The 23,174-nt window shown below is 66.3% G+C and overlaps 11 protein-coding genes and 2 non-coding genes across 13 annotated transcripts; 7 read left to right on the top strand and 6 right to left on the bottom strand.

The window, feature by feature from the left end:
- Window positions 1-111: 111 nt before the first annotated feature.
- On the top strand, window positions 112-1,492 carry V1510DRAFT_405076 (Bud-site selection protein; the record flags this gene model as incomplete). Its single annotated transcript, XM_066932305.1, has 2 exons — window positions 112-422; window positions 454-1,492. 2 exons carry the CDS (start codon window positions 112-114, stop codon window positions 1,490-1,492), a joined length of 1,350 nt encoding a protein of 449 aa, XP_066786750.1.
- An 87-nt stretch (window positions 1,493-1,579) lies between these two features.
- Window positions 1,580-1,651, bottom strand: V1510DRAFT_t258. Its single transcript has one exon. It is a non-coding gene; the product is annotated as a tRNA-Glu (tRNA).
- Window positions 1,652-3,788: 2,137 nt separating this feature from the next.
- Window positions 3,789-4,942, top strand: V1510DRAFT_427363 (2-nitropropane dioxygenase; the record flags this gene model as incomplete). The annotated part of the gene is made up of 3 exons (XM_066935202.1): window positions 3,789-3,863; window positions 3,892-4,364; window positions 4,396-4,942. The coding sequence occupies 3 exons, from the start codon at window positions 3,789-3,791 to the stop codon at window positions 4,940-4,942; spliced, it is 1,095 nt and encodes a 364-aa protein (XP_066786749.1).
- Window positions 4,943-6,205: 1,263 nt separating this feature from the next.
- V1510DRAFT_423165 (uncharacterized protein) lies at window positions 6,206-7,959 on the top strand. The gene has a single exon (XM_066934904.1). The coding sequence runs from the start codon at window positions 6,333-6,335 to the stop codon at window positions 7,857-7,859; it is 1,527 nt and encodes a 508-aa protein (XP_066786748.1). The 5' UTR covers window positions 6,206-6,332; the 3' UTR covers window positions 7,860-7,959.
- Window positions 7,960-8,149: 190 nt separating this feature from the next.
- Window positions 8,150-10,474, bottom strand: V1510DRAFT_432151 (fungal-specific transcription factor domain-containing protein). The gene has a single exon (XM_066935476.1). It carries the CDS (start codon window positions 10,468-10,470, stop codon window positions 8,173-8,175), a length of 2,298 nt encoding a protein of 765 aa, XP_066786747.1. The 5' UTR covers window positions 10,471-10,474; the 3' UTR covers window positions 8,150-8,172.
- Window positions 10,475-10,574: 100 nt separating this feature from the next.
- Window positions 10,575-12,591, bottom strand: V1510DRAFT_423161 (uncharacterized protein). The gene has a single exon (XM_066934903.1). The coding sequence runs from the start codon at window positions 12,464-12,466 to the stop codon at window positions 10,664-10,666; it is 1,803 nt and encodes a 600-aa protein (XP_066786746.1). The 5' UTR covers window positions 12,467-12,591; the 3' UTR covers window positions 10,575-10,663.
- A 414-nt stretch (window positions 12,592-13,005) lies between these two features.
- V1510DRAFT_423160 (major facilitator superfamily domain-containing protein) lies at window positions 13,006-14,785 on the top strand. The gene has a single exon (XM_066934902.1). The coding sequence runs from the start codon at window positions 13,192-13,194 to the stop codon at window positions 14,686-14,688; it is 1,497 nt and encodes a 498-aa protein (XP_066786745.1). The 5' UTR covers window positions 13,006-13,191; the 3' UTR covers window positions 14,689-14,785.
- On the bottom strand, window positions 14,691-16,033 carry V1510DRAFT_423159 (Thiolase, N-terminal domain-containing protein). Its single transcript, XM_066934901.1, has one exon. The coding sequence runs from the start codon at window positions 15,903-15,905 to the stop codon at window positions 14,742-14,744; it is 1,164 nt and encodes a 387-aa protein (XP_066786744.1). The 5' UTR covers window positions 15,906-16,033; the 3' UTR covers window positions 14,691-14,741.
- A 67-nt stretch (window positions 16,034-16,100) lies between these two features.
- V1510DRAFT_t257 lies at window positions 16,101-16,182 on the bottom strand. The gene has a single exon. It is a non-coding gene; the product is annotated as a tRNA-Ser (tRNA).
- An 864-nt stretch (window positions 16,183-17,046) lies between these two features.
- Window positions 17,047-19,614, top strand: V1510DRAFT_432147 (OPT oligopeptide transporter protein-domain-containing protein; the record flags this gene model as incomplete). The annotated part of the gene is made up of 2 exons (XM_066935475.1): window positions 17,047-17,673; window positions 17,728-19,614. 2 exons carry the CDS (start codon window positions 17,047-17,049, stop codon window positions 19,612-19,614), a joined length of 2,514 nt encoding a protein of 837 aa, XP_066786743.1.
- Window positions 19,615-19,705: 91 nt separating this feature from the next.
- Window positions 19,706-21,518, top strand: V1510DRAFT_383314 (P-loop containing nucleoside triphosphate hydrolase protein). The gene is made up of 2 exons (XM_066931675.1): window positions 19,706-19,766; window positions 19,981-21,518. The coding sequence occupies exons 1-2, from the start codon at window positions 19,764-19,766 to the stop codon at window positions 21,478-21,480; spliced, it is 1,503 nt and encodes a 500-aa protein (XP_066786742.1). The 5' UTR covers window positions 19,706-19,763; the 3' UTR covers window positions 21,481-21,518.
- V1510DRAFT_399418 (RmlC-like cupin domain-containing protein) lies at window positions 21,505-22,217 on the top strand. Its single transcript, XM_066931938.1, has 2 exons — window positions 21,505-21,534; window positions 21,632-22,217. Exon 2 carries the CDS (start codon window positions 21,632-21,634, stop codon window positions 22,187-22,189), a length of 558 nt encoding a protein of 185 aa, XP_066786741.1. The 5' UTR covers window positions 21,505-21,534; the 3' UTR covers window positions 22,190-22,217.
- Window positions 22,170-22,963, bottom strand: V1510DRAFT_423150 (uncharacterized protein). The gene is made up of 4 exons (XM_066934900.1): window positions 22,791-22,963; window positions 22,701-22,761; window positions 22,657-22,670; window positions 22,170-22,625 (listed from the first exon to the last, which is right to left on the bottom strand). Exons 1-4 carry the CDS (start codon window positions 22,813-22,815, stop codon window positions 22,201-22,203), a joined length of 525 nt encoding a protein of 174 aa, XP_066786740.1. The 5' UTR covers window positions 22,816-22,963; the 3' UTR covers window positions 22,170-22,200.
- Window positions 22,964-23,174: the final 211 nt, after the last annotated feature.

Raw genomic sequence — 23,174 nt, 5'->3', positions numbered from 1 at the left:
AGCGGTTGGGAGGATGTCGTGCGGCTCGTGCGGCTCGTGCGGCGCGGCGACCGAAAAATTTCACCGCCCAGCCGATCCGACCAGATCCCAGTTCCGCGGCCACACAGCGACATGGCGCCCAAGAGAAAGCGCGAGAACCTGCTCCAGGAGCTGGACATCCTGGAGCACCAGGCCCTGGGCAAGAAGACGCGGCTGGTCAAGACCGAGAAGATGCTGGCGAGCAAGGCCGGCAAAAAATCGGACGAGATCAAGGCCGCGGCCGTGCCGGCCGACGACGGCAAGGTCGCCGAGCGCGTGACCGAGCTCAAGCGCAAGCTCGTCGAAAACAAGATCTTCTTCTACGAGAAAAGCCTGGGCCGGGCAGTCAAGAAGGCCAAGACGTTCGAGGTCCAGAAGCTCGTCCGCAAGATCAAGGACAGCCGGTAAGTGCAGGCGCGGGCCTGCTGACGCCAGGACCGCCGGCAAGGATGTGGCCAAGCTCGAGAAGGAGCTCGAGGTGCTCAAGGGCCTGGATCACGCCGACGTGGCCAAGACTGGCCTGCAGAAGCGGCTGAGCAAGAATCCGCGGCTGGCGGGCGTGGTCGCGAAACCGGCCAAGGGCGACGCCGACGACAGCGTGCGGTCGGACGCCGTGTCGAAGGTGATGCGGGCCAAGGCTGTGCAGACGGCGCTCAAGGACGCGCTCGACGGCGTCAGTGTGATCCTGAGCGTGGCCGACGGCGCGCGCAAGCAGCAGTCGAGGCGGGCGCTGGCGGCCAAGGCGCGCGCGCGCGACGGCGACGATGCCGACACCGAGAGTGGCGACGAGAGCGACGACGCCGACGACGCCGGCAGCGACGCCGAGGCCGGCAGCGACGCCGCGGCCGGCAGCGACGTTGACAGCGACGAGCTCGCCGAGATGGACGCCATGGTCGCCGGCAGCAGCGACGAGAGCGACGGCGAGACGCCACAGTGGCCTGCCGCCGGCGACGTCAGCCTGTCTGAGGCCGAGAGCGAGCCGGAGCCGGCGCCGAAGCCCAAGAAGGCCAAGGAGTCCAAGACGAAGGTGCCCAAGGCCGTTGCCAAGGACCCCAAGAAAACCATCGTCCTGCCGTCCCTCAACGTCGGCTACATTTCGCCTACTGAGCTCACGTCCGACGAGGACCTCTCGGACACGGGCGCGCTGCAGGCTAAGCCGCGCAAGAACCGGCGCGGCCAGCGCGCCCGCCAGAAGATCTGGGAGCAAAAGTACGGCAAGAACGCAGCCCACGTCAAGAAGCAAAAGGCCGAGGAGGCTCGTGAGCAGCGCGAGCGCCAGGAGCGCCAGATCATCCGTCAGCAGCGCCAGGAGCGGCGCACGGCCCTGGCCCAGATCGAGAAGGAGCAGCAGGACGAGGACCGCAAGCGACGCCAAAAGGCCTTTGACTCGACGGCCATGCACCCGTCGTGGGTTGCCAAGCAACAGGCCCAGAAGCCGGTGGCGTTCAAGGGCAAGAAGATAGTGTTTGACTAAATGTACATATACCAAAAGTTATTGACATGCTACCATCTGCTGCTTGGCCCGGGCCTTCGAACATCGACGGCGGTCAAAAAAATGTGACTCCGAAACGGGGAATTGAACCCCGATTTGCCCGGTGAGAGCGGACCGTGCTAGCCATTACACTATTTCGGACTTGGTTAATCATACTCCCTAACCTGCGTTCATGTTGACCAGTTCCTTCGAGTTGCAGGTAAAAAATTGCAGCACCTGCGATTCCAGCGTGGTCTCCCACCGCAGTACTAAGCAGGCCCACTGAAGGTTAACTGGTGTTGATCGGACGGGGAACTGTGCTTTCTTCAGGGTATGGCCGCAACTGGCAGTAGAGCTGAGCGTGTGTACATCTGTAGCCCACCGACAGCTAAGACGTATGCTTCTACCAAGAGGCGTAGACATCTGTAGCCCTACCGACGGCAAGCGATATGCCGCAGCTAGCCTTTACAATCGCTACCGGAGGCTCATGCGCTGTGGCCTACAGCGATCGCTTCGTCGAGTGTGGTTGCCTCCGAGGCAGAAGTTCACGGAGCCGCGGTCTACAGGGCCGCGTATCACTGCAAAGCTCGTGCAAAAATAATTGCAGCACCTACGATTCCAGCGTGGTCTCCCACCGCAGTACTAAGTAGGCCCACTGAAGGTTGACGGGTGTTGATCGGACGGGGAACTGTACTTTCTTCAGGGTATGGCCGCAACTGACAGTTCAGATGCTGATGCAGTCGTGTCTGAACTAGCTTTTCTCACAACGCATATTGTGTTCACGCGTCGCTCTAGTGTAGCGTGACCCTAGCGCGTCTTGGCTTCCGCGACTCGCGATGCCGCTGACTGAGTCCGGCAAGGCTGCCGCTCAAGCGCACCCAAACGACCGTCCGAGACGGCCGGTAAAGGGAGGCTGCGCACAGACAGCGGCCCCGATGGCCTACGTGAATCTAGATGTCTTTGCGGCGCAACAAAGTGTCTGTGCGGCGCATCGTGCGGCGGAGCAAAAATTGCAACACCTGCGATTCCAGCATGGTCTCCCACTGCAGTACTAAGCAGGCCCACTGAAGATTAACGAGTGTTGATCGGACGGGAAACGGTGTTTGCTTCAGGGTGTGGTCGCAACTGAAACTGTATAGGAGCATTCGACTTGTGACCTGTAGTTAAGCGGTTGGCGACACAAAAAGAATTGCAGCACCTGCGATTCCAGCATGGTCTCCCACTGCAGTACTAAGCAGGCCCACTGAAGATTAACGAGTGTTGATCGGACGGGGAACTGTGTTTGCTTCAGGGTATGGCCGCAACTGAAAGCTACGTGCCCGCTGTGTGTGTAAACGTGTTTGTCTACACGCGACTGCATTGCCTGCTCATACTGCCGTTCCTTGACTCTTGCGGCGCACGCCCTGGACAAAGTGGCGGCCAGAGACGCGCCAGTAGCTATCTGTAAACCAGCGGCTACGACTACCAGCAGCTATGACTCCGTTGAGAGTATCCGCCCTGCAGATGGAAATATCGCCCAGGACAAGTAGCTGAATACATAAGACACTCTTCCCACAGCGGCAAAAATACAACAAAAAATTGCAGCACCTGCGATTCCACTATGGTCTCCCACTAGAGTACTAAGCAGGCCCACTGAAGGTTAACTGGTGTTGATCGAACGGGGAACTGTGCTTTCTTCAGGGTGTGGCCGCAACTACTAGGTAAAGGTTGCCTACCGTTGTACAGATCAAACCTCCGCCACGACAAACCAAAAAAATTGCAGCACTCACGATTCCAGCGTGGTCTCCCACCGCAGTACTAAGTGAGCCCACTGAAGTTTAACTGGTGTTGATCGGACGGGGAACTGTGCTTTCTTCAGGGTATGGCCGCAACTGACAGTAAACGCGGGGATGTGGTGGTCGAGTGCGTGCGGAGACAGGCGTCAAGGGGCCTGCGTCATAGCAGGCCCAACGTCGCTACTGGTCCGCAGAATCTTGTGGGCAGCAGACACAGTGCTGCCAGTTGTTCTGCGGTCGTAGTCCGGGGACGAGCGCGCAAGACGCGCCGGACGCGCAATAGTCCGCGTAGCTGAAGGTCTGTTGGTAGCCGACGTTGTCCGAGCTGCTAAAACCAGCCGAAGCCTATCGGTCCGGCTGGCCAGGACAGAGCCGAGCCCCACTGTGCTCTGGCCAGATCGGCAGGGGCCACGCGCGAGTCACGTTCGTTACCAAAAATACAAAGACCGAGGCTGTTGGGAGATGCTTCCCCGCAAAATGGGACTTAAGAGTCCCCGGGCAGACAGACGCTCAACACATTCAAGATGGTGACGACGCTTAAGACCCCGATCACGGAGCTGTTTGATATCAAGTACCCGATCCTGCTGGCGGGCATGAACGTGGCCTCAGATAAGTAGTGGCGGGCAGCCAAAACGGGCGCTGACGGACACACGGCCCCGGCTCGCAGCGGCGGTAACCAACGCCGGCGGCCTCGGCGTCATTGGCGGCCTCGGGTACGGCCCCGAGCAGCTGCGGGAGCAGATCCGCGAGATCAAGAGCAACATCGAGGACCCGAACCTGCGCAACAAGTTCGGCGTCGACCTGCTGCTGCCGCAGGTCGGCGGCAACGCTCGGAAGACCAACTACGATTACACGCACGGCCAGCTGGACGAGCTGGTCGACATCATCATCGACGAGGGCACGACGCTGTTCGTGTCGGCGGTGGGCGTGCCGCCGCGCGCGGTGGTGGACAAGCTGCACAAGCACGGCGTGGTCGTGATGAACATGATCGGCGCGGTCAAGCACGTCAAGCGGGCGCTCGAGGCCGGCGTGGACGTGATCTGCGCGCAGGGCGGCGAGGGCGGCGGCCACACGGGCTCGGTGCCGACGAACATCCTGATGTGAGTGTGCGCAGGGACTCGCTGACAGCAGTCCGGCGGTCGTGGACAGCGTGCGCGGACACATGAGTCCGCTGACACACAAGCCCGTCGAGGTCATCGCCGCCGGCGGCATCGTCAACGGGCGGTCGCTGGCGGCGGCGATAATGTGGGGCGCGTCGGCAGTCTGGATCGGCACGCGCTTCATCTGCGCCGAGGAGGCCGGTGCGTCACGGGCGCACCAGGAGGCCGTGCTGACGGCGTCGTATGACGACACGGTCAAGACGCTGATCTACACGGGCCGGCCGCTGCGGATCCGCAAGACGCCGTACGTGATGGACTGGGAGACCAACCGGCGGGACAAGATCGTCGAGCTAACGTCGGCCGGTAAGCTGCCGATCGAGGTCGAGATGGAGGAGTACGAGAAGCGTGGCAACGACATCCCGGACGAGGTGCTGGACAACCAGCACCCGTTCCTGATGGGCGAGGTGGCCGCGCTCGTGCACGAGGTCAAGCCCGCGCGCGCGATCGTGGACGAGATCGTGGAGGAGGCCGAGGCGGCGCTGGCGCGCGGGCGCGGCGTGGCACGCGCCCGACTGTAGCGCGAGAGACGCGACGGACGATAGCGATAGCAATGCTAGTAGTAAACAGGATGTGCAGGCATGAATGCCCTTGTTGAGCGCACAAGTTTAGCCGGACGTACTCGCGGGCGGCTTGGCGGCGCGCAGCCAGGCCCATGCGCCAGGGTGCTGGGTCCGCGTGACGGTGCGTGTCGGCGCCGTCATTGGGGCGTCCGGCGCGGTGGATCGCGATCGTCGGGCCTGCGGCTGAGCGCGCCGGCGTGGCAGACAACAGGGGCGCATGTGGCGGCGCCGGCAGCCGCCGTACGCGGTGGCCTGTGGCGCGTGGCGCAGGCCGGCAGCGGTCCCTAGGCGCTTCGGCGCTGCCGTCAGCGGCGCGCGCTGACGACAGCGCGCGCCGCGGCCAGGTGGACGTGCGCGCGGGCGGCACCGATCGGCGCGCGCAGGCCGCTGGCCCAGGGCCGCCCAACATTACGCGCCTGCCGGTGCTGGCAGGTGACGCGTGCGCGCGCGGCGGCGCCTCTCGTGACTGGAACGCGCGCCAGCGCACGCAGAGCCGCCAGTCCGGCCGTCGGTGCCGACGGCGCAGCACGCGTCTAGGGCCGTGCCGAGCTGCCGCGGCATCCGTACGCTTCTGCGGTGGCGGCCTCGGCCGATCCAGGCGTAGCCGTGAGCGCTCAGCCAGGGCGGCCGGCCTAAAAAAAACAGCCGCAGTCTAGCAGCTTAGTCGGCGACCTAGTCGTCGCGCTGGCCTAGTCGCGCGGCCAGGGTCGCCACCGGAGCCCCTCGGCACCGCGGCAGCAGCGGCGGGCGCGGGCGCGACCGGACGGGATGACGGCTGTGCGGAGCCAGCCGGTCGTCGTCTGACAGGCACGCGGAGCAAACGCAGCCGCGGCGGGCGCGGCTCGTGCGCTGGCGACCGTCGCGCGGGTCGGCGTGTATGCCGGGTTTGGACTAGCGCGCTCGACTCGCGTCGGACACAGCCACGTGTGGCGCAACCCCGCTCGTGGGTACGCCAGGTACCTCCCCGGCCGCGTCTGTCCGGGACTGGGTCCGCGGCGGCGTCCGCCGGCGTCCGCCGCGGACCCGCCGCGGACTGCCGCCGAGCCGCGCCGCACGCCGCTGTGTCCGGGACCCTGTCCGGTCCCAATACGGACACACGCCGCCCCCACTACCCCACACCCCGCGCCGGCCGCTGCCGGCGGACCCGGTCCGGTCTCGCGGGCCGGCCCGCCGCGCGCCCATCGCCGTCTCGGCCTCGGCGCCCGTGCACCACTCGCCGCCAACGACCGTTTGCCGTCACCGCGCGTCTCGGCCGGGGCCGCCGCCGGCTCGTATTCGTGGCGGCCTCGGGCCCCGCGCCCGCCGCGGGGTCTTATAAACCACGCGGCGGGCACTGCCACTGTAAGCAATGTGGGCGAAATCTCCGGTTCGAACGGCTAACCGGGCCGGCGTGACCGTGATCTCGACCGGTGTCCGCGGCTGCCGCGCGCTGTCGTCCTCAGCCAGCCGCGCGCAGATCAACAAGGTTGTGCCCTCGGCGGACGTGGCCGTTGCTGCAGTCCGGTCGGGCGCCACCCTGCTCTCGGGCGGCTTCGGCCTTTGTGGCCTGCCCAACACCCTGATCAGCGCTCTGCTGCGTCGGCCCGACGTTCGCGACATCACAGCCGTGTCCAACAACGCCGGCCTGGCCCAGTCCGGCCTTGGAAAGCTACTGGCGTCCGGCCAGGTCACCAAGATGATCGCGTCCTATGTGGGCGAAAACAAAGTCTTTGAGGATCTCTACCTCTCGGGCCAGATCGAGCTCGAGCTGACGCCTCAGGGCACTCTGGCCGAGCGCTGCCGGGCCGGCGGCGCCGGCGTCCCGGCGTTTTACACGCCGGCGGCGGTAGGAACGGTCATTCAGAGCGGTGACCTGCCGGTCCGGTTCGGTCCGGACGGGTCCGTGGTCAAGACTTCGGAGCCACGCGAGAGCCGGACCTTTGACGGCCGCGAGTACCTGCTCGAGCGCGCGATCAAGGGCGACGTCGCGTTCGTGCGCGCCCACAAAGCGGACGCGCTCGGCAACTGCGTGTTCCGCTACACCGCTCGCAACTTCAATGTCGTCATGGCCAAGGCTGCGGCTGTCACGATCGTCGAGGCCGAGCACGTCGTGCCCGTCGGCTCGATCGCGCCGGACGACGTCCATCTGCCCGGGATCTACGTGACGCACGTTGTCCAGGCTACCGAGCCGACCGAGATCGAGCGCAAGACCGAGGCCGTGGCCGAGTCGGCGCCAGCTCTGGCCGGCCCGCGCGAGCGCATCGTGCGCCGCGCGGCCCGCGAATTCCGCAACGGAATGTACGTCAACCTCGGAATCGGCATGCCAATGCTGGCGCCGGCGTTCGTGCCGGCCGGAGTCGAGGTACAGCTGCAGAGCGAAAACGGCATTCTCGGACTAGGGCCGTACCCGCAGCCAGGTACGGCCGACGCCGACGTGATCAACGCCGGCAAGGAGACCGTGACGCTGCTGCCGGGCGCGGCCGTGTTCGGCTCGGACGAGTCGTTTGCTATGATCCGCGCCGGCAAGGTCGACATGTCGATTCTGGGCGCCATGCAGGTCAGCATGTACGGCGACCTGGCCAACTGGATGCTGCCCGGCAAGGTCAAGGGCATGGGCGGGGCCATGGACCTCGTCGCAAACCCCGAACAGACACGCGTGGTGGTGACGATGGAGCACGTCGACCGCAAGGGCAACCCAAAGATTGTGGCTGAGTGCGCGTTTCCGGTCACTGGGCGGCGGTGCGTGTCGCGCATCATCACGGACTACGGCGTGTTTGACGTAGACGGCGAGCACGGCCTGACGCTGGTCGAGATTGCGCCGGGTCTGGACGTGGCCACAGTGCTGGCTGCGACGGGTGCGCCGGTCACGGTCGCAGCAGACCTGGCTGAGATGTGAGCCGCACGCGGCTGCGTGGCGGTGCACCGGTGCCTGAAGATAGCCGCGGACAGCCGCATATAGCCGCAAATACACGCCGCAGGCGCCATCTTACGGGCCAGCTGCAGGCCGCAGTGGACGAGCCACTGGCGGCGCTTCCGCCGGAGCCCTGCCGGCAGATAGCCGCATATAGCCGCATGTAGCCGCCAGCAGGACGGAGCGCCGCCGGGGGCGCGGGAGCGTCAGCCGCACCACGTGCGGCGCGAACCTACAACCATTCGGGACGCGCCGCAGAACGTGCGGCTCGTCGGTCAGGGGTCACCAGTCCATTAGGTCACAGAGTCCACGTCGGCTGGAAACCCGACGTGAACAGCTCGTCAATGTTAGACACAACCTGCTCGTCCATGCCAAAGCCAGTCTTGGACCGCTCGTCCGCGGCCGCGTCGGCCCCGCCAGCGCCGGCACTGGCAGGGCTCGTCGCGCTGTAGTCCATGAACGAGCCCATCCAGTCCTGGCTGAGGCCCATAACCACGCCGGACTGCGCAAAGAAGGCGTCCTGGTCGAAGACGTTCTGGAGGTCGCCAAACAGCGCGCGGAACTCGTGGTCGTGCGGCGCGGGGTCGGCGGTCGGCGGCGCCGGCGTCGGCTGCGGCGCCGGCCGCGCCCGCAGCACGGACGGGTCCAGGACCTCGCCAATGATGAGCACCGAGAGCTTGTCAAAGATGATCTGACACTCGCGCGACGAGTTCCAGCGCTCGCAGATCGCGGTCAGCACGTTCGAGCACGCGCGCGTGTCCTGGACGATGACAATGTTGGACGGCAGCCGGTCCGAGGCCGCGCGGTCGTGCCAGACGATCTTGGCAACCGAGTAGAGGTAGCTCAGGCCCGCCATGAATACCGCGTGCAGGGTCAGCCACGAGTAGTTGAGCCGGCGGGTGCGGTGCAGCATCGAGTACGTGCGGATGGCGCCGGCGGCTGCGTCCAGGATCACATGGAGCGTCTCGCGGTCGGGCCGCGTGAACACGAGCGACGGCCGGAACAGCAGCAGCTTGGAGTTGAAGTAGAGCAGGTTGTACCAGTTGGCGTCGGCGTAGCACGACAGCGCGGCGTTATAGGGGCTGTCGGCGGCGGCGGCCGGCGGCGGGACCGGGTCCGCTGGACCGGGTCCGCCGGCGGACGCACGTGCCATGGCCGGGTCCGCCGGCACGGGCAGGTTCAGCAGCCCGACGGCGTCTTTCCAGGATTCGAGGCTGGCGTCCAGGTTGCGACGGAGCTCCTCGTGTGCCGGCAGGACGCGCTCGGTGCGCTTCGAGTACAGCCCGCGCAGGATCTTGCCCGACAGATCGCGCAGCCGCAGCATGTGGATAAACGGCGACAGCGACGGGCAGCTGCACACGGCGCCGTCCGGCGAGCCCAGCGTGCGCTGCCGCCACAGGCACGCGTCTGCGTGCGCCGACGGCAGCGGCATGTCGATGTCCGAGTCGCGCAGCGCAACCGGGCGCCCCAAAGTGACCGAGACCATGCGGTCCAGCGCAAAGACCGACCAGAAACAGCGCCGCCGCATCTCGGCCTCGAACGCGGCCTCGCCAGCTGGCGCGCGGGGGCCGCCGCCCGGCGCAGAAGCGTGCATTCCGGCGGCGCCGCCGTCGTGGTGGAGTCCGAGCTCGATACACAGCCGGACGGCAATGCCCACCAGGTGCCACACGCTGGCCGACGTGTCGTGCATGAGCGAGTAGATCGACAGGAGCAGCACGGCGATCAGCGGCCGCGTGCCCTGCAGACAGAGGACCTGGTTGAGGCGCTGCATGGCCCGCGTATAGTGCGACTCCGGCGTCGCCAGCTGGTTCCATTCGTACTTTTGCACAGTCGACGTGGCGATGCCCAGGACCATGTCGATCACAAACGCCCAGAACGCGTCCTCGGCGTAGAACTCGCTGTCGTCGTAGACACGGGCGATGGCGGCCGTGACTTCGGGCTCGCACAGAAACGGCGTGGCCAGGTGGCTGTGCGAAAAGTACACCTTGACCAGGTTCTCGACAATGTGGCGCTTCGGCAGCGCGGCCGCCGTGGCCGGCGACCGGCGCAGGCCGGCTGCGATCGCATCCGTCGGGTCCTCGTCGTCGTCGGTGTCGTCCAGAGCCCACGGGTTGAGCCGGATAGCCGGCGGCAGGGCGTGGCCGGTGCGGCGCCGCGCGGCGGCCGTGATCGTGGCATTCACGATGTGCGCAAAGATGACGCCCGACGACGAGCCAAGGTAGCGCCGGTCGCCGGCCGCCGACAGCGACAGGTAGCTGGCCACGGCCGTAACGTCGTCGAGCTCGTCCCAGTCGTCGGTGCCGCCAGAGTCAGAGCGGTCGGACCGCGGCGCGTCGGCGACAGCCGCGGCGGCGGCCACAGCTGCGGCCGCTGCCTCGCTACCGGGCGCGAGCACCTGGCGCTGCAGCGAGCTGTTGAGCAGCTCAAGCGCCTTGATCTTGTCTTCGAGCCGTTCGATGTATCCCCGCGGGTACGTCCGCTGCTTGAGCCGGTCGGTGTGCTGGCATGGCAGCCGCGACTTCAGGCACGGCCCGCACGACGGCAGCCGGCGGTCGCACTTGATCTTGCGCGAATGGCACCGGTCGCAGGCCTGCATGGTTGACGGAGACGGAACGCCGGGTGCAGCGGAACGTGAGACTTGTGGGGTACCACGTGATGTCACGTGCGGAGCGGGGTCCGGGTCCGCACGTGCGGACCGAGTCCAGGGGTAATGCGTCTATTAGCTATCTATGCGGACTGTGCGAGGCGCCGCGCGGCGTGCGGCTGCGCGCCGCACCGCGTGCGGCTCTCTAAATGCGGCCCCGCGCGACAAAGGCCTCCGGCAGCGGCACGACCCGCGACCGCAGGTACTCGCCCACGCCCTTGCCGAGGCCGTCGATGCGCGAGCTCGACGCGATGCCGCCGTCGAGGAAGTCCATGACCCGGAAGTGCACGGCCAGGATGTTGCGGAACTCGCAGCGCTCGACCTTGACGGCGGCCGGGTCCGGGATGTCGTCTGCGAACAGCGCCTTGACGCGGTCGATGGTCAGGAACGACCGCAGCCACGGGTACTCGTCGTCGTGGCGCACAAAGAAGCCGACGTTGGAGTTGTTGGCCTTGTCGCCCGAGCGCGCGTGCACGATCGTGCCCAGCGGCAGATCGACCGTCGGGCCGAAGGACTCGAGCGGGACCGGGTCCGGCGTCTCGTACGACACGCGCGCGCGATCGTACGGCTGGAGCGCCGGCGAGTGGCTCACGGCGATCTCGGTGCCGTCGTCCAGGACAGCGCGCTCGTTGAGGGCGCTCGTCGGGATCGTTGCCGGCCACAGCTCCATGAACATCTTGGGCTCCATCATGCGGAAGTCGAGCTCCATGTGGTAGCCGGGGTACGACTGCATGCGGATGGCGTAGATCGGGATCTTGAACGCGCTGGCGTCGATGTCCTCCTTCTTCTCGGCCTGGGCGAACACTCGGAGCATGCACGTCCCGGCCGACTGCGTGCGCGCGTTCGGCTCGGGGGCGCCGATCAGCGAGATGGCCAGCTTCGAGAACCGCGAGTCGGCGAAGGCCGCGGCCAGCTGGTTGCGCATCATCTGCGCCTTCTCGGCCACGTCCAGGCCGTTGATGAAGAAGTAGGCCTCGGCCTGGTAGCCGCCGACGGCCGACAGCAGGACCTTGGTCGTGTCCGGCGGCGGCAGGCCGCGGGCACCCGAGACGGCGACGCGGTCGTCGGAGTCCGGCCCGAGCTGCTCGATCCGCACGCCCGTGACGTCCGCGACGACGTCCGGGTTGTAGTACAGCTCGCCCTGGAGCTCGTACAGGAACTGCGCGCGCACGTTGGCCGCGCGCACGTAGCCGTTCGAGTTGGGCTGCTTGGTGACGACAATGCCGCCGTCGCCAGCGATCTCGGCGATCGGAAAGCCGACGTCGACGAGGGTGTCCAGGAACGGCTTGAAGCCGGAGAAATTGGCGCCGGTCACGTACGGGCCGCACTCGATCAGATGGCCCGCCAACAGGCCGGCCGCGAGCATGTCCAGGTCCGTGTCGAGGTCCCAGCCGTGCCACCAGGCGGCCAGGCCGATGACCGGGCTGGCGTCGGTGACGCGGCCGCAGATCACAATGTCGGCGCCAGCGGTCAGGGCGGCCACAATGGCGCGGCAGCCGAGGTAGGCGATGGCAACCTCGGGCGTGCGGCCCCAGGCAGCGACCGGCTCGGCTGTGTCGAGGTGGCCGAACGGCTCGGCGGTGCCGATCAGGCTCGAGACATTGTCGCCCTCGACCAGGGCGACCTTGAGGTCGAGGCCGCGGGCAGCACACAGCTTGCGGATCTCGGCGACGAGCTGGCGCGGGTTGAGCGCGCCTGCGTTGGTCACGACCTTGATCTTGCGGGCGGCCACGGCGTCCAGAGACTCGGCGAGCTGGCGCAGGAAGCCCGGGTCGTAGCCGGCGGTCGGGTCGGACTTCATGGCGATCGAGTTCCACGCGATGTTCATCTCGGACAGCCAGTCGCCGGTGACGGCGTCGATCTGGGCGGCATCGACCATGCGACGCATGGCGTGCGGGGCGTCGCCCGTGGCGCCCGAGACGTTGGCGATCCGGATCGGTGCGGGCATGGTTATGGGGGTGCGTGCCTGGGCGGCAGGCGGAAGATATTGCGGTGCGCGGGTCCGCGCCGCACGGATTTCGGACCCGAGACGCGGACTCAGTCCGGCTCGGCCCCCGCTGCCGAGTCGCGTGCGGTACTCGGCGGTACCTCCGTGCCGTCGCAGGACCGCGCCACAGGCCGCTAGCGGGTCCGGGCAAGGCATACGCGCTACCCCGCATGCAGCCTGGCGGCACGTCGCCGACCAGCCCTGCGTCCCCCGCTGCCGGGCGACGCACGGCCGGCGCCGCAGCCCCGCACCAGCCTCGGCGGACGCGGCGACCGAGACCACATGCCGTGGCTGGTGCGCGCCAGCCGCGTGTCACGGAGCCACCAACGCGGTGGCCGCCATTTCCGATTACACGGTGGTAAGTTACGCTAGTCCCCACGTGCACTAGCGCAAATGCAACCGCCCCAATATCCCTCCAGTCGGTACGTTGGGTTGCCCGATTAGGATGCTATATGCACACACTGATGACCATTAGACTCATTTACCCGCCAGCCGGCGCCCTGGACGACGCTTGTCTCACCTCGTCCCGGTCGATCTAACCGCCGTGAACACGATGAGCCCACATTACCAAAAATGCGTGCGGTGGGTTTCTCCAAGGCAGCGCACCGCGCGCAAGATTATAAAACACCACAGGCCACCGGCGGGGCCAGCACAGCCTAGAGCGCAACGACTCACAGCGCACGCAAATGTCATCCGACTCCGGCACCGAAGACAAGGCCACCACCGGCTACCGCGAGCGCGACGCCGCCCGGCCCTCGCTCGGCGGGGGCTCCGGCGAGCTCGAGCTCGAGCTCGACGCGGCCGAGAAGGACGTCGGCGGTCACGCGCAGCAGGCTGCGTACGTGGTCGAGCCCGGCTACCCGCCCCTGCTCCGCAAGCTCGACCGCCGGATCATCCCCATGGCCGCGTTCATCTACTTGCTGTGCTTCCTGGACCGCTCCAACATCGGCAACGCGAAGGTCCTGAACGAGGACGCCGGCCACTCGCTCGTGCAGGACCTCGGGCTCGTCGGCAACCAGTACGTGATCTCGCTGATGGTGTTCCTCATCGCCTACACCATCTTTGAGACGCCGAGCAACTACATGCTCAAGCGCATGCGCCCCAACCGCTGGATCGCCATCATCATGGCCGTCTGGGGCGTGCTCTGCATGTGCATCGCCGCCGTCAAGGGCTTTGGCGCGCTCACCGCCATCCGCTTCCTGGTCGGCGTCGCCGAGGCCGGCCTCTTCCCCGGCTTTGTCTACTTTCTCACGTTCTGGTACCGCCCGGAGGAGCGCAGCGTCCGCGTGGCCGTCATCCTGGCCTCGGCCACCCTCGCCGGCGCCTTTGGCGGCGCCATTGCCTACGGCGTCGGCAAGATCGACGGCCGCCACGGCCTCAGCGGCTGGCAGTGGCTCATGATCATCGAGGGCGCGCCCTCGGTGTTCTTTGCGGGCTTTGTCTGGTTCCTGTTCCCGTCGTTCCCCGAGCGCGCCACGTGGCTCACGCCCGCCGAGCGCGACGAGGTCGCCCGCCGCCTCGTGGGTGTGTCCTCGCACGGCCAGGCCCGCATGACCTGGGCCGATGCCAAGGCCACCCTGGTCGACTGGCGCCTGTACCTGCACTACCTGGCCTACATCTGCATCTCGGTCCCGTTCTCGTCCATCTCGCTGTTCTCGCCGACGATTGTCGCCGGCCTCAACTACAAGGGCCTCCAGGCGCAGCTCTTCACCATCCCGCCGTACGCCATCGCCTACGTCTTCACCATCGTCACCGCGTTCTCGGCCGACCGCACCAACTCACGCTCGCTGCACTCGTTTGGCGGCATGCTCCTGGGCGCCATCTGCTTCCTGGTCGAGGCTGTCCTGCCCGACACGGCGTTCAAGGCCCGCTACGCCATGCTGTGCCTGGCCACCACCGGCTCCTTTGCTTGCATTCCGCCGCTGTTGGGCTGGCTCAGTAGCAACCTGCGCACCACCGCTGGCGTCGGCCTGGCCGTCGCCCTCAACGTCTCGTTTGGCGGCCCCGGCCAGATCATCGGCGTGTGGATCTACAAGGCCGCCGAGTCGCCCGGCTACGTGACCGGCCACTCGGTCAACGCCGCGTTTCTGTTCTTCGGCGCCGCCATTGTGATGGTTCTCCGCCTGATCTACTCCCGGCGCAACCGCAACCTGCCCGAGGGCGCCGTCAAGTGGGTGCTGTAGGCTCTGTCTCATGAATTATGTATTGCTAGTGCTAATCAGCTGCCTTGGCGCAGCTATGTCCGCTGAACAACCATCGCGCTAGCCGCGCCGCCACCGTTGCAGATGGCTGCCACGCCAAACTCGCCGGGCTTGAGCCCGTGCAGCAGCGTGACCAGGATCCGGCAGCCGCTGGACCCGATCGGGTGGCCTAGCGCGACCGCGCCGCCGGCCGGGTTCACCTTGTCGATGTCCAGGCCGAGCAGGCTCACGTTGGCCAGCGCCACCGCCGAAAACGCCTCGTTGATCTCGAACCGGGCCACGTCGGCGGCCGTCAGCCCGGCGCGCTCGAGCGCGCGCGGAATCGCAAGCGCTGGCGCGATCGTGAAGTCGATCGGGTCCCGGGCCGCGTCCGCATACGCCACCACGCGGCCGAGCGGCTGCAGCCCGTGCTGCGCCGTGTACGCGGCCGACGCTAGCACGACTGCGCTGGCGCCGTCGTTGATTGTGCTGGCGTTGCCGGCGGTGACGGTGCCGTCCTTTTCAAACGCCGGGCGCAGACTGCCAAGCCGCGCCAGGTCCGCGCTGCCAGGCTCCTCGTCCGCGTCGACCGTAGCCGAGCCCTTGCGGCTCTTGACCTCGACCGGCGCCATCTCGGCGGCAAACGCGCCGGCCGCCTGAGCCGCACGGGCGCGCTCGTACGACAGTTTGGCAAAATCGTCCTGGGCCTCGCGCGTCAATCCAAACTTGCGCGCCGTGTTCTCGGCACACGAGCCCATGTGGATCTTGTTGTAGACGTCCCACAGACCGTCGTGCACGATGCCGTCGCTGGCCGTGATGTCGCCAAAGCCGCGCGTTTGTCGCGGAAGATAGTACGGCACGTTGGACATGCTCTCCATGCCTCCGGCGGCGATCACGTCGGCTGCGCCGGCGGAAATCGTCTGCGCCGACAGCATTACCGCCTTGAGCCCGGACGCGCACACCTTGTTGATCGTGGTGGCATCCGTGGACGCCGGGAGGCCGGCGCCGATGGCCGCCTGCCGCGCCGGCGATTGGCCGACTCCGCCCTGCAGGACGTGTCCCATGTACACCTCCGACACGTCGGCGGCGGCCGGGATCTTGGATCGCTCCAGCGCGGCCTTGAGGGCGACCGATCCGAGCGAAACCGCCGAGTGCGACTTGAGTGCGCCGCCGAACTTGCCGACGGGCGTTCTGGCCGCGGCGAGAATGTTGACTGCCATGGAGAAGGACGGATGGATGAGTGTTGTGTGCGGGCTAGCCTGCTAGCCGTGCGCGTTTTATAGAAAAAGAAACCAAGACTCGGTCGCAGAGGCCGTCGGGCGTCGTGTCCGACGGATCTCGGCGGTGCTCCTCGGCATGTTCCTTGTGGGGTAGTGGCTGACAACGCCACAAGCCACGCACGTGAAAAAAAAAGACGACGCCGGCAGGACTCGAACCTGCGCTCCCAGAGGGAAAGAGATTTCTAATCTCTCGCCTTAACCGCTCGGCCACAGCGCCACGCATGCAGGGAACGCGGCCGAAGGCGTATAGGTCACTGGAGGGGATGGCCACGTACGACGCGACGAGCCTCCGGTGGGATTACCCAATTGTGTTCTGGTCTGGCCGAAGGTACCCTCACGCGATGGGTGCCTGGCTGGAAGGACCGCGTCTCTTGGAAAAGTCACTGCCGAGGGCTTGCCGCGTTTTCGCGAGCAGCGGCTATAAGCCGCACTGTGTGCGGCTTATGTGGGACTGCTATGATGACCGCCAGCCTCCAGCGGCGACGCTTCTGGCAGTGGCCCCTCTTCAGGCGGATCAACTTCACGTCGAACAGCCTGCCCGAAGGGCAGCTCTCAGCGGCGGAGCTGTCGTCGAAGGCCTGCCAGTCCGACGCTCTGCGGCATATAGCCGCATTGTTACACAAGACAAGCTTCGGCGACTCCGTGTCTTCCGGCAGCAGATCTCCACCGGCCTATCCGAAGATAAGCCCTCTTGGCGGAGTCGTCGCCGAGGCTCGTCACAGTCTTGGCACGCGGGTGGTCCGACGCCGGTGTCGCCGATGCATGTATGCAGTTGCGGAGAGGCGTTGCGCCGCGGACTTGGCCGCTGCCAGCTATCGCGCATGTGGCGCCGGCAGACCCGGACACGTCCCCTGGCGAACACGCCGTCCAGCGATCGCAGCGATGGGCACGAGCACAGAGCCGACGGCGGCACGGGGCAGGAGCGGCGAATCCAGCCGGCCGGCGCGGCGATCGCCGGAGCACTAGCGAGAGATAAGGTGTGGTCAGTGCGTCGAGCCACAAGTCAGCCGCACGCTAGGCGCAGCCGCGTCGGCGCAGCCGTGCGCCCTTTAAAAAGCCCGCCCGCCGGACCCAGTCCGCAATGGAGTCCAAACAGAACATCGCGGCCGTGTCGGCCCAGGAGCTTGCGGCCGACGTCGCCGAGAAAGACGCGTTCGAGCTTGAGCTGCCCGTGCCCGCCGAGGAGGTCGAGGCCATTCGCGACACGCTCCGGCGCCGGCTCGGCGAGTTCGCGACCGAGGGGGTTGACGACAGCGATAAGATTGCGTACCTAACGCGGCTGGCGCTGGAGTTGACCGGCGCGCGCGCGCTCGAGATCCTGCAGCGCGCGTCCGCCGACCACGCGGACGACGTCAACTTTCCGGAGCACACGATGGCGCACATTCTCGAGCTCGTCGGCGGCCCGGCCGTAGCCGGGCTCGACCTCGTCGCGTACGACGCGGCCGTGCGTGCCGAGGCCACGCTGATCGACTCGTTCTCGCCGTACCCCGAGGTGCGGTCTGTGATCGACCCGTTCGACGACCCGTCCATCCCAGTCGAGACCGTCCGTGCGTACGTGCTCGGGCTGATATGGGTCGTCATCGGCGCGTTTGTGAACTCGTTCTTTGCGTGGCGGCAGCCCCAGCTCAAACTACAGTCCACCGCCATCCAGCTGCTGTTGTATCCGTGCGGCAAGCTGGCGCAGCTGTTGCCGGACTGGGGAGTGACCGTGCGTGGCCGCCGAATTTCGCTAAATCCTGGTCCCTGGACGCACAAGGAACAGATGTTTGCCACGCTCATGGTCAACGTCGGCGCGTCGTCGTCCAACTTCATGAACTACGTGCTGATCCAGCGTCTGCCCGTGTACTACGGCCAGGAGTGGGTGTCGGCCGGGTACATCATTGTGCTCAACCTGTCGTCGCTGATCGTGGGCTTCGGCTGGGCCGGTCTCCTCCGTCGATGGGTCATTTACCCGTCGCGCGCGATCTGGCCGACCGTGCTGCCGACGCTGGCTCTGAACCGCGCGCTGCTGGTGCCCGAGCGCAAGACGCGCGTCCACGGATGGTCCATTAGCCGGTACCGGTTCTTTTTCGTGTGCTTCGTCGGCATGTTTCTCTACTTCTTTCTGCCAGACTACGTGTTCACGGCGCTGGCAGACTTCAACTGGATGACGTGGATCGCGCCCACAAACCTCAAGCTCGCGCTCATCACAGGCAGCTTTCTCGGCATGGGCGTCAACCCGGTGCCGACCTTCGACTGGTCTGTCATCAACTACTTCAACCCGCTGGTCGTGCCGGTCTTTGCTACCGTCAACAACTACGTGGGCATGCTCTGCGGCGGCGTTGTCGTCGTCGCACTGTACTGGACCAACTACCGGTGGGGCGCGTACCTGCCGATCAACTCGAACCAGCTGTTCAGCAACATGGGCGTCAAGTTCAACGTCAGCCGCGTGCTGACCGACGGCCTCCTGGACGAGGACAAGTACCAGGCCTACTCGCCGCCGTACATGTCGTCCGGCAACCTGGTCTACCTGGGCGCGTTCCTGATGATGTACACGCTGTCGTTCCTGTACACGCTGGCGACCGAGTGGCCGATGCTGCGGGCGGCCGTGCGCAGCTTCTGGCAGGGCCTGCGCAACCGCAAGGGCTCGACGTATGCGCAGTACGGCGACCCGGTGTCGCGGCTGATGACGCGGTACAAGGAGGTGCCCGACTGGTGGTTTCTGGCGCTGTTCGTGGTGTCGTTCGCCATGTTTTTGGCGGGCGTGCTGACGTACCCGACCAAGACGCCGTGGTGGGCCATCATTGTGACCACGCTGGTGTCGTTTGTCATGCTGGTTCCGATCACGCTCATCTACGCCATCACCGGCTTTGACCTGCGCATGAACAACCTGTCGAGCGTGATCTCGGGGTACATGCTGCCCGGCAACGGCAACGCCAATCTCATGTGCCGGCTGATCGGGATCAACACCGACATCCAGGCCGACACGTTCGTGAGCGACCTGAAGATGGCGCACTACGCCAAGGTGCCGCCGCGCGCAGCGTTCCGCGCGCAGCTGCTGGCCGTGGTGGTGCAGTGTTTCGTCGGCGTAGGCGTGATCCTGTTCCAGATCGACAACATCGAGAACCTGTGCTCGAGCACGCAGAAGGACAAGTTCACGTGCGCGGGCACGACGACGATCTACGCCGACAGTGTGCTGTTTGGCGTGATCGGGCCCCGCCGTGTGTTTGACCGGCTGTATCCGCCGCTCAAGTACTCGTTCCTGATCGGTGTGCTGATCGTGCCGCCGATGCTGCTGCTGCGGCGGTGGTTCCCGCGGCAGATGCGCTACGTGCACCCGGTGCTGCTGGCGAACGGCGCGGCGAGCTGGGGCAGCTCGTACAACCTGGCGTACTTCACGCCGGGCCTGTACGCGTCGCTGGCGTTCATGTGGTACGTGCGCCGGCGGTACCTGGCGTGGTGGTCCAAGTACAACTACGTGCTCACGTCGGCGTTCTCGGCCGGCGTGGCGCTCTCCGGCGTCGTCGTCTTCCTCGCGTTTGAGTACAAGTCGGTCGACCTCGACTGGTGGGGCAACACGGTCAGCCGGGCGGGGGTGGACGGGAGCAAGGCGGGCGCCATTTTGGCGATCCCGGATGGTGGGTTCGGCCTGCGCCCGGGCACGTACTAATGCATGTCTCTCGCTTAAAGCTTGGCGCGCGTCGAGCGGGTAACTTCGTAGCGTAGTGGCGCGCCGCCACTGTGGCGGTGCACTGGGACCTCAAATTTTCAGCGCCGCGTCCGTCGATCTCAGAGATCGGAAGCTGGCCAACGAACGAAATGGTGAGTGCTGCGCGCGGCAGCGGCCGTGGCAGGACCAGCCGGGGCTGTGCGGCGGCAGGGTGGGGCATTTGCCGCTGCCACGCATGGTCTCGGCGGCCCTGCCACCGGGGATGCCGGTTCTGGCTCCGGCCGCCGGCGTCTCGGCCGGCACGCGGCCGCCGCCGTGGCCGCCCGGGCCGCCCCCTCGGCGCACCCAGGATCCGCTGACGCCCAGGTCCAACGTCCGCCCAAGAAAAAGAACCCTAATGCCAACCCGTCCGGGCTCGGCCGGGCGATCATCAACGATACCAAGACCGCCGGGCGCACGACCCGGCGCAGCGCCCGCCACACAGTCGACAACGCCGGAGTGACGCAGCCCAGCTGGATGCGACTGAAGTCGGTCACGCAGGAGCGCGATCTGGACGAGTTCCTCAACACGGCCGAGCTCGCCGGGACAGACTTCACGGCCGAGCGGCTGAACGTGACGATCATCCACCAGGACCAGACGAACCCGTACCTGCTGACGCCCGAACAAGAGCGCGCCGCGCGGCAGAAGCAGGACCGCAACAGCAAGCGGCTGACGGTGCCGCGCCGGCCGCAGTGGACGGCCAAGACGACCGGCCCCGAGCTCGAGCGCGCCGAAAAGGACGCCTTTCTTGAGTGGCGGCGCGGCCTGGCCGAGCTCCAGGAGAACCAGGACCTGCTGATGACGCCGTTCGAGCGCAACCTGGAGGTCTGGCGGCAGCTGTGGCGCGTGGTCGAGCGGTCCAACCTGGTCGTGCAGATCTGCGACGCGCGCAACCCGCTCTTCTACCGGTCGCCGGACCTCGAGGTCTACACCAAGGAGCTCGACCCGGCCAAGCGCAACCTGCTGCTGATCAACAAGGCCGACATGCTCACGCTCAACCAGCGCGTCAAGTGGGCGCAGTACTTCAAGCGCGAGGGCATCAACTTTGCGTTCTTCTCGGCCTCGCTGGCTGGCGGCAGCAAGAACACGGACGCGAGCGTGACCGAGCAGCTGGCGCGCATGCAGCTGGCCGACGCCAACCGCAAGATCGACGCCGACGACGTGACCGAGGCCGACGTGCACATCCTGCACGTGTCGGAGCTCGAGGCCCTGTTCCTGCGCGAGGCCCCGCGGCTGCCGGCGTACGACGGTGGCCCGACCGACAAGATCTACATCGGCCTCGTCGGCTACCCCAACGTCGGCAAGTCGTCGACGATCAACTCGCTGCTCGGCGCCAAGAAGGTCTCGGTCTCGGCCACCCCCGGCAAGACGAAGCACTTCCAGACGATCATCCTGCCCCAGGCGGAGGACACCACCGAGCAGATCATCCTGTGCGACTGCCCCGGTCTGGTCTTCCCCAACTTTGCGTCCACCAAGGCCGAGCTCGTCTGCAATGGCGTCCTGCCGATCGACCAGCTCCGCGAGTACACCGGCCCGGCCACGCTCCTCGCCCAGCGCGTGCCCCAGCAGCACCTCGAGCGGCTGTATGGTATCACCATCTACATCAAGCCCGAGGTGGACGGCGGAACGGGCGTGCCCACCGGCACCGAAATCCTCAAGTCGTACGCGGCCGCCCGCGGTCTGATCAAGGGCACCAAGGGCGGCATCCCCGACGAGTCGCAGGCCGCGCGCCGCATTCTCAAGGATTTTGTCACCGGCAAGATCCTGTACGTGGCGCCGCCGCCGGGAGAGGACCCCGTGGCGTTTAACGCCGAGCTGTACGAGTAGTTTAGCGAGCTAGACCAAAAAGTTGCACCGTAAACCAACATCACCACACCCAAGGTACGGGACGGCCGCCGCCGACGCCGCGCCTGGCCGCCAGATGCGGCCGGCGCGCAGCAGCAGTGGCATTGGCGATGGATGGATCCGCTGACGGCAGATGGCACTGAATCCTGGCAAACTGGTCAAGTCTGAGGCCGAAACGGCCGAGCACGCCGAGCTCATCCAAGCGCTCAATCTGATCCCCCACGTCGAGGGCGGCTACTTTGCCGAGACCGACAGGGCCGTGGACACGATGCCAAACCCGTACGCAGAGGCTGGGTCGACCGACACGACGCGCAATCTGTCTACGTTGATTTACTATCTGCTGACGCGGTACACACCGGCGGGCCACTTCCACCGCAACAAGTCGCGCACGACGCACCTGCTGCACCGTGGTCGGGCCGTGTACGTGCTGATCTACCCGGACGGCCGCGTGGAGACATTTGTAGCGGGCGCGGACGTGGCCAAGGGCGAGAAACTGCAGTGGATTGTCGACGGCGGGATCTACAAGGCCAGCTTCCTGCCGCCGGGCTCGGACGAGTGCCTGATCAGCGAGGTGGTCGTGCCTGGCTTTGACTTTGCGGACCACGACTTTATGGCCTCGCGCGACCACCTGGTTGCGCTGGCGGGCGAGGAGGAGGCTGCCAAGTGGGACTGGCTGCTGCGCAAAGATTAAACGAAATACAACTATTGCGTGATCGGGGCTTCGTGCCGGCCGGCCACGCCATACGGGTACTGGCCCTGGCCCTGGACGGCGCCGGTACCGTGGGCAGGCTGGTAGGTGCCGGGCTGGTAGGTGCCAGGCTGATACGAGCTCGGTTGGTACGAGCTCGGCTGGTACCCGGCGGGCTGGTACGCGGGCGCGGCGTTGTAGCCGCCCTGCTGGGCCGACGAGTAGCCGGCCTGCGGATAGCTGTCGGCGACGCCGTGGTACGGCGCGACATAGTGCTCGGGCGCGACCGAGAGCCGTTTTTGGCGGATCATGTCGAGCTCTTCGAGCGAGGATTCCTGGCTGAAGGTGCAGATCCGGCACTGCAGGTACGGACCGTAGTTGGTCGGGATCATGGGCACGAAGCAGAGCGTGAAGAACTCGCGCTTCTTGAAGGCGATGACTACTGTCAGTGCGCCCGGGGCCGGACTTACCGCTCTGGTTGTGACTGGATCAGCGAGGCCGGGCGCCGACTTACCACCGGGGACACTGCAGCGAGATGTCCTCGTAGCCCTTGAGGGCGCCGTTGTAGTTTGTAGCTGCGTCAGCGGGCCCTGGCGCGACGTACCTCCACAGACGAAGAAGAAGGCCATGGTTGGGGGTGTGCGGCTGAGGCCGGGGGGGATATGCCGATCCCCACATCACGTGACGTCTTTGTTCAGTCACGTGAGTGCACGTGCCACCGCCGCGACCTGACCGCGCTGGCCGGCCGCCGGCCACAGCCTGGCTGGCGGCGGCAGGTCCAGCGCACCGGGAAAGGCGGGGCGGCCCAGGGCCCGGGGCGGCGCGCCGGGCGCGCATACGTGGCTTCCACACCTCATCACATGGGGGCTATTTCGAGCGCGTACAAAGACGGCGCGCACAAAGTTCCCCGCACGTTCCATCGTTCCGTCACTGTTCCTCCCGGGTTCCACGCATATTCCATGTATTCCCGGCGTTCCACCGGAGGCTG

Source organism: Dipodascopsis tothii (assembly GCF_038497935.1).
Source record: "Dipodascopsis tothii strain CBS 759.85 unplaced genomic scaffold V1510scaffold_43, whole genome shotgun sequence".
Classification (NCBI taxonomy): Eukaryota; Fungi; Ascomycota; class Lipomycetes; order Lipomycetales; family Lipomycetaceae; genus Neoaidaea; species Neoaidaea tothii.
This window is presented reverse-complemented; position numbering and strand designations above follow the sequence as displayed.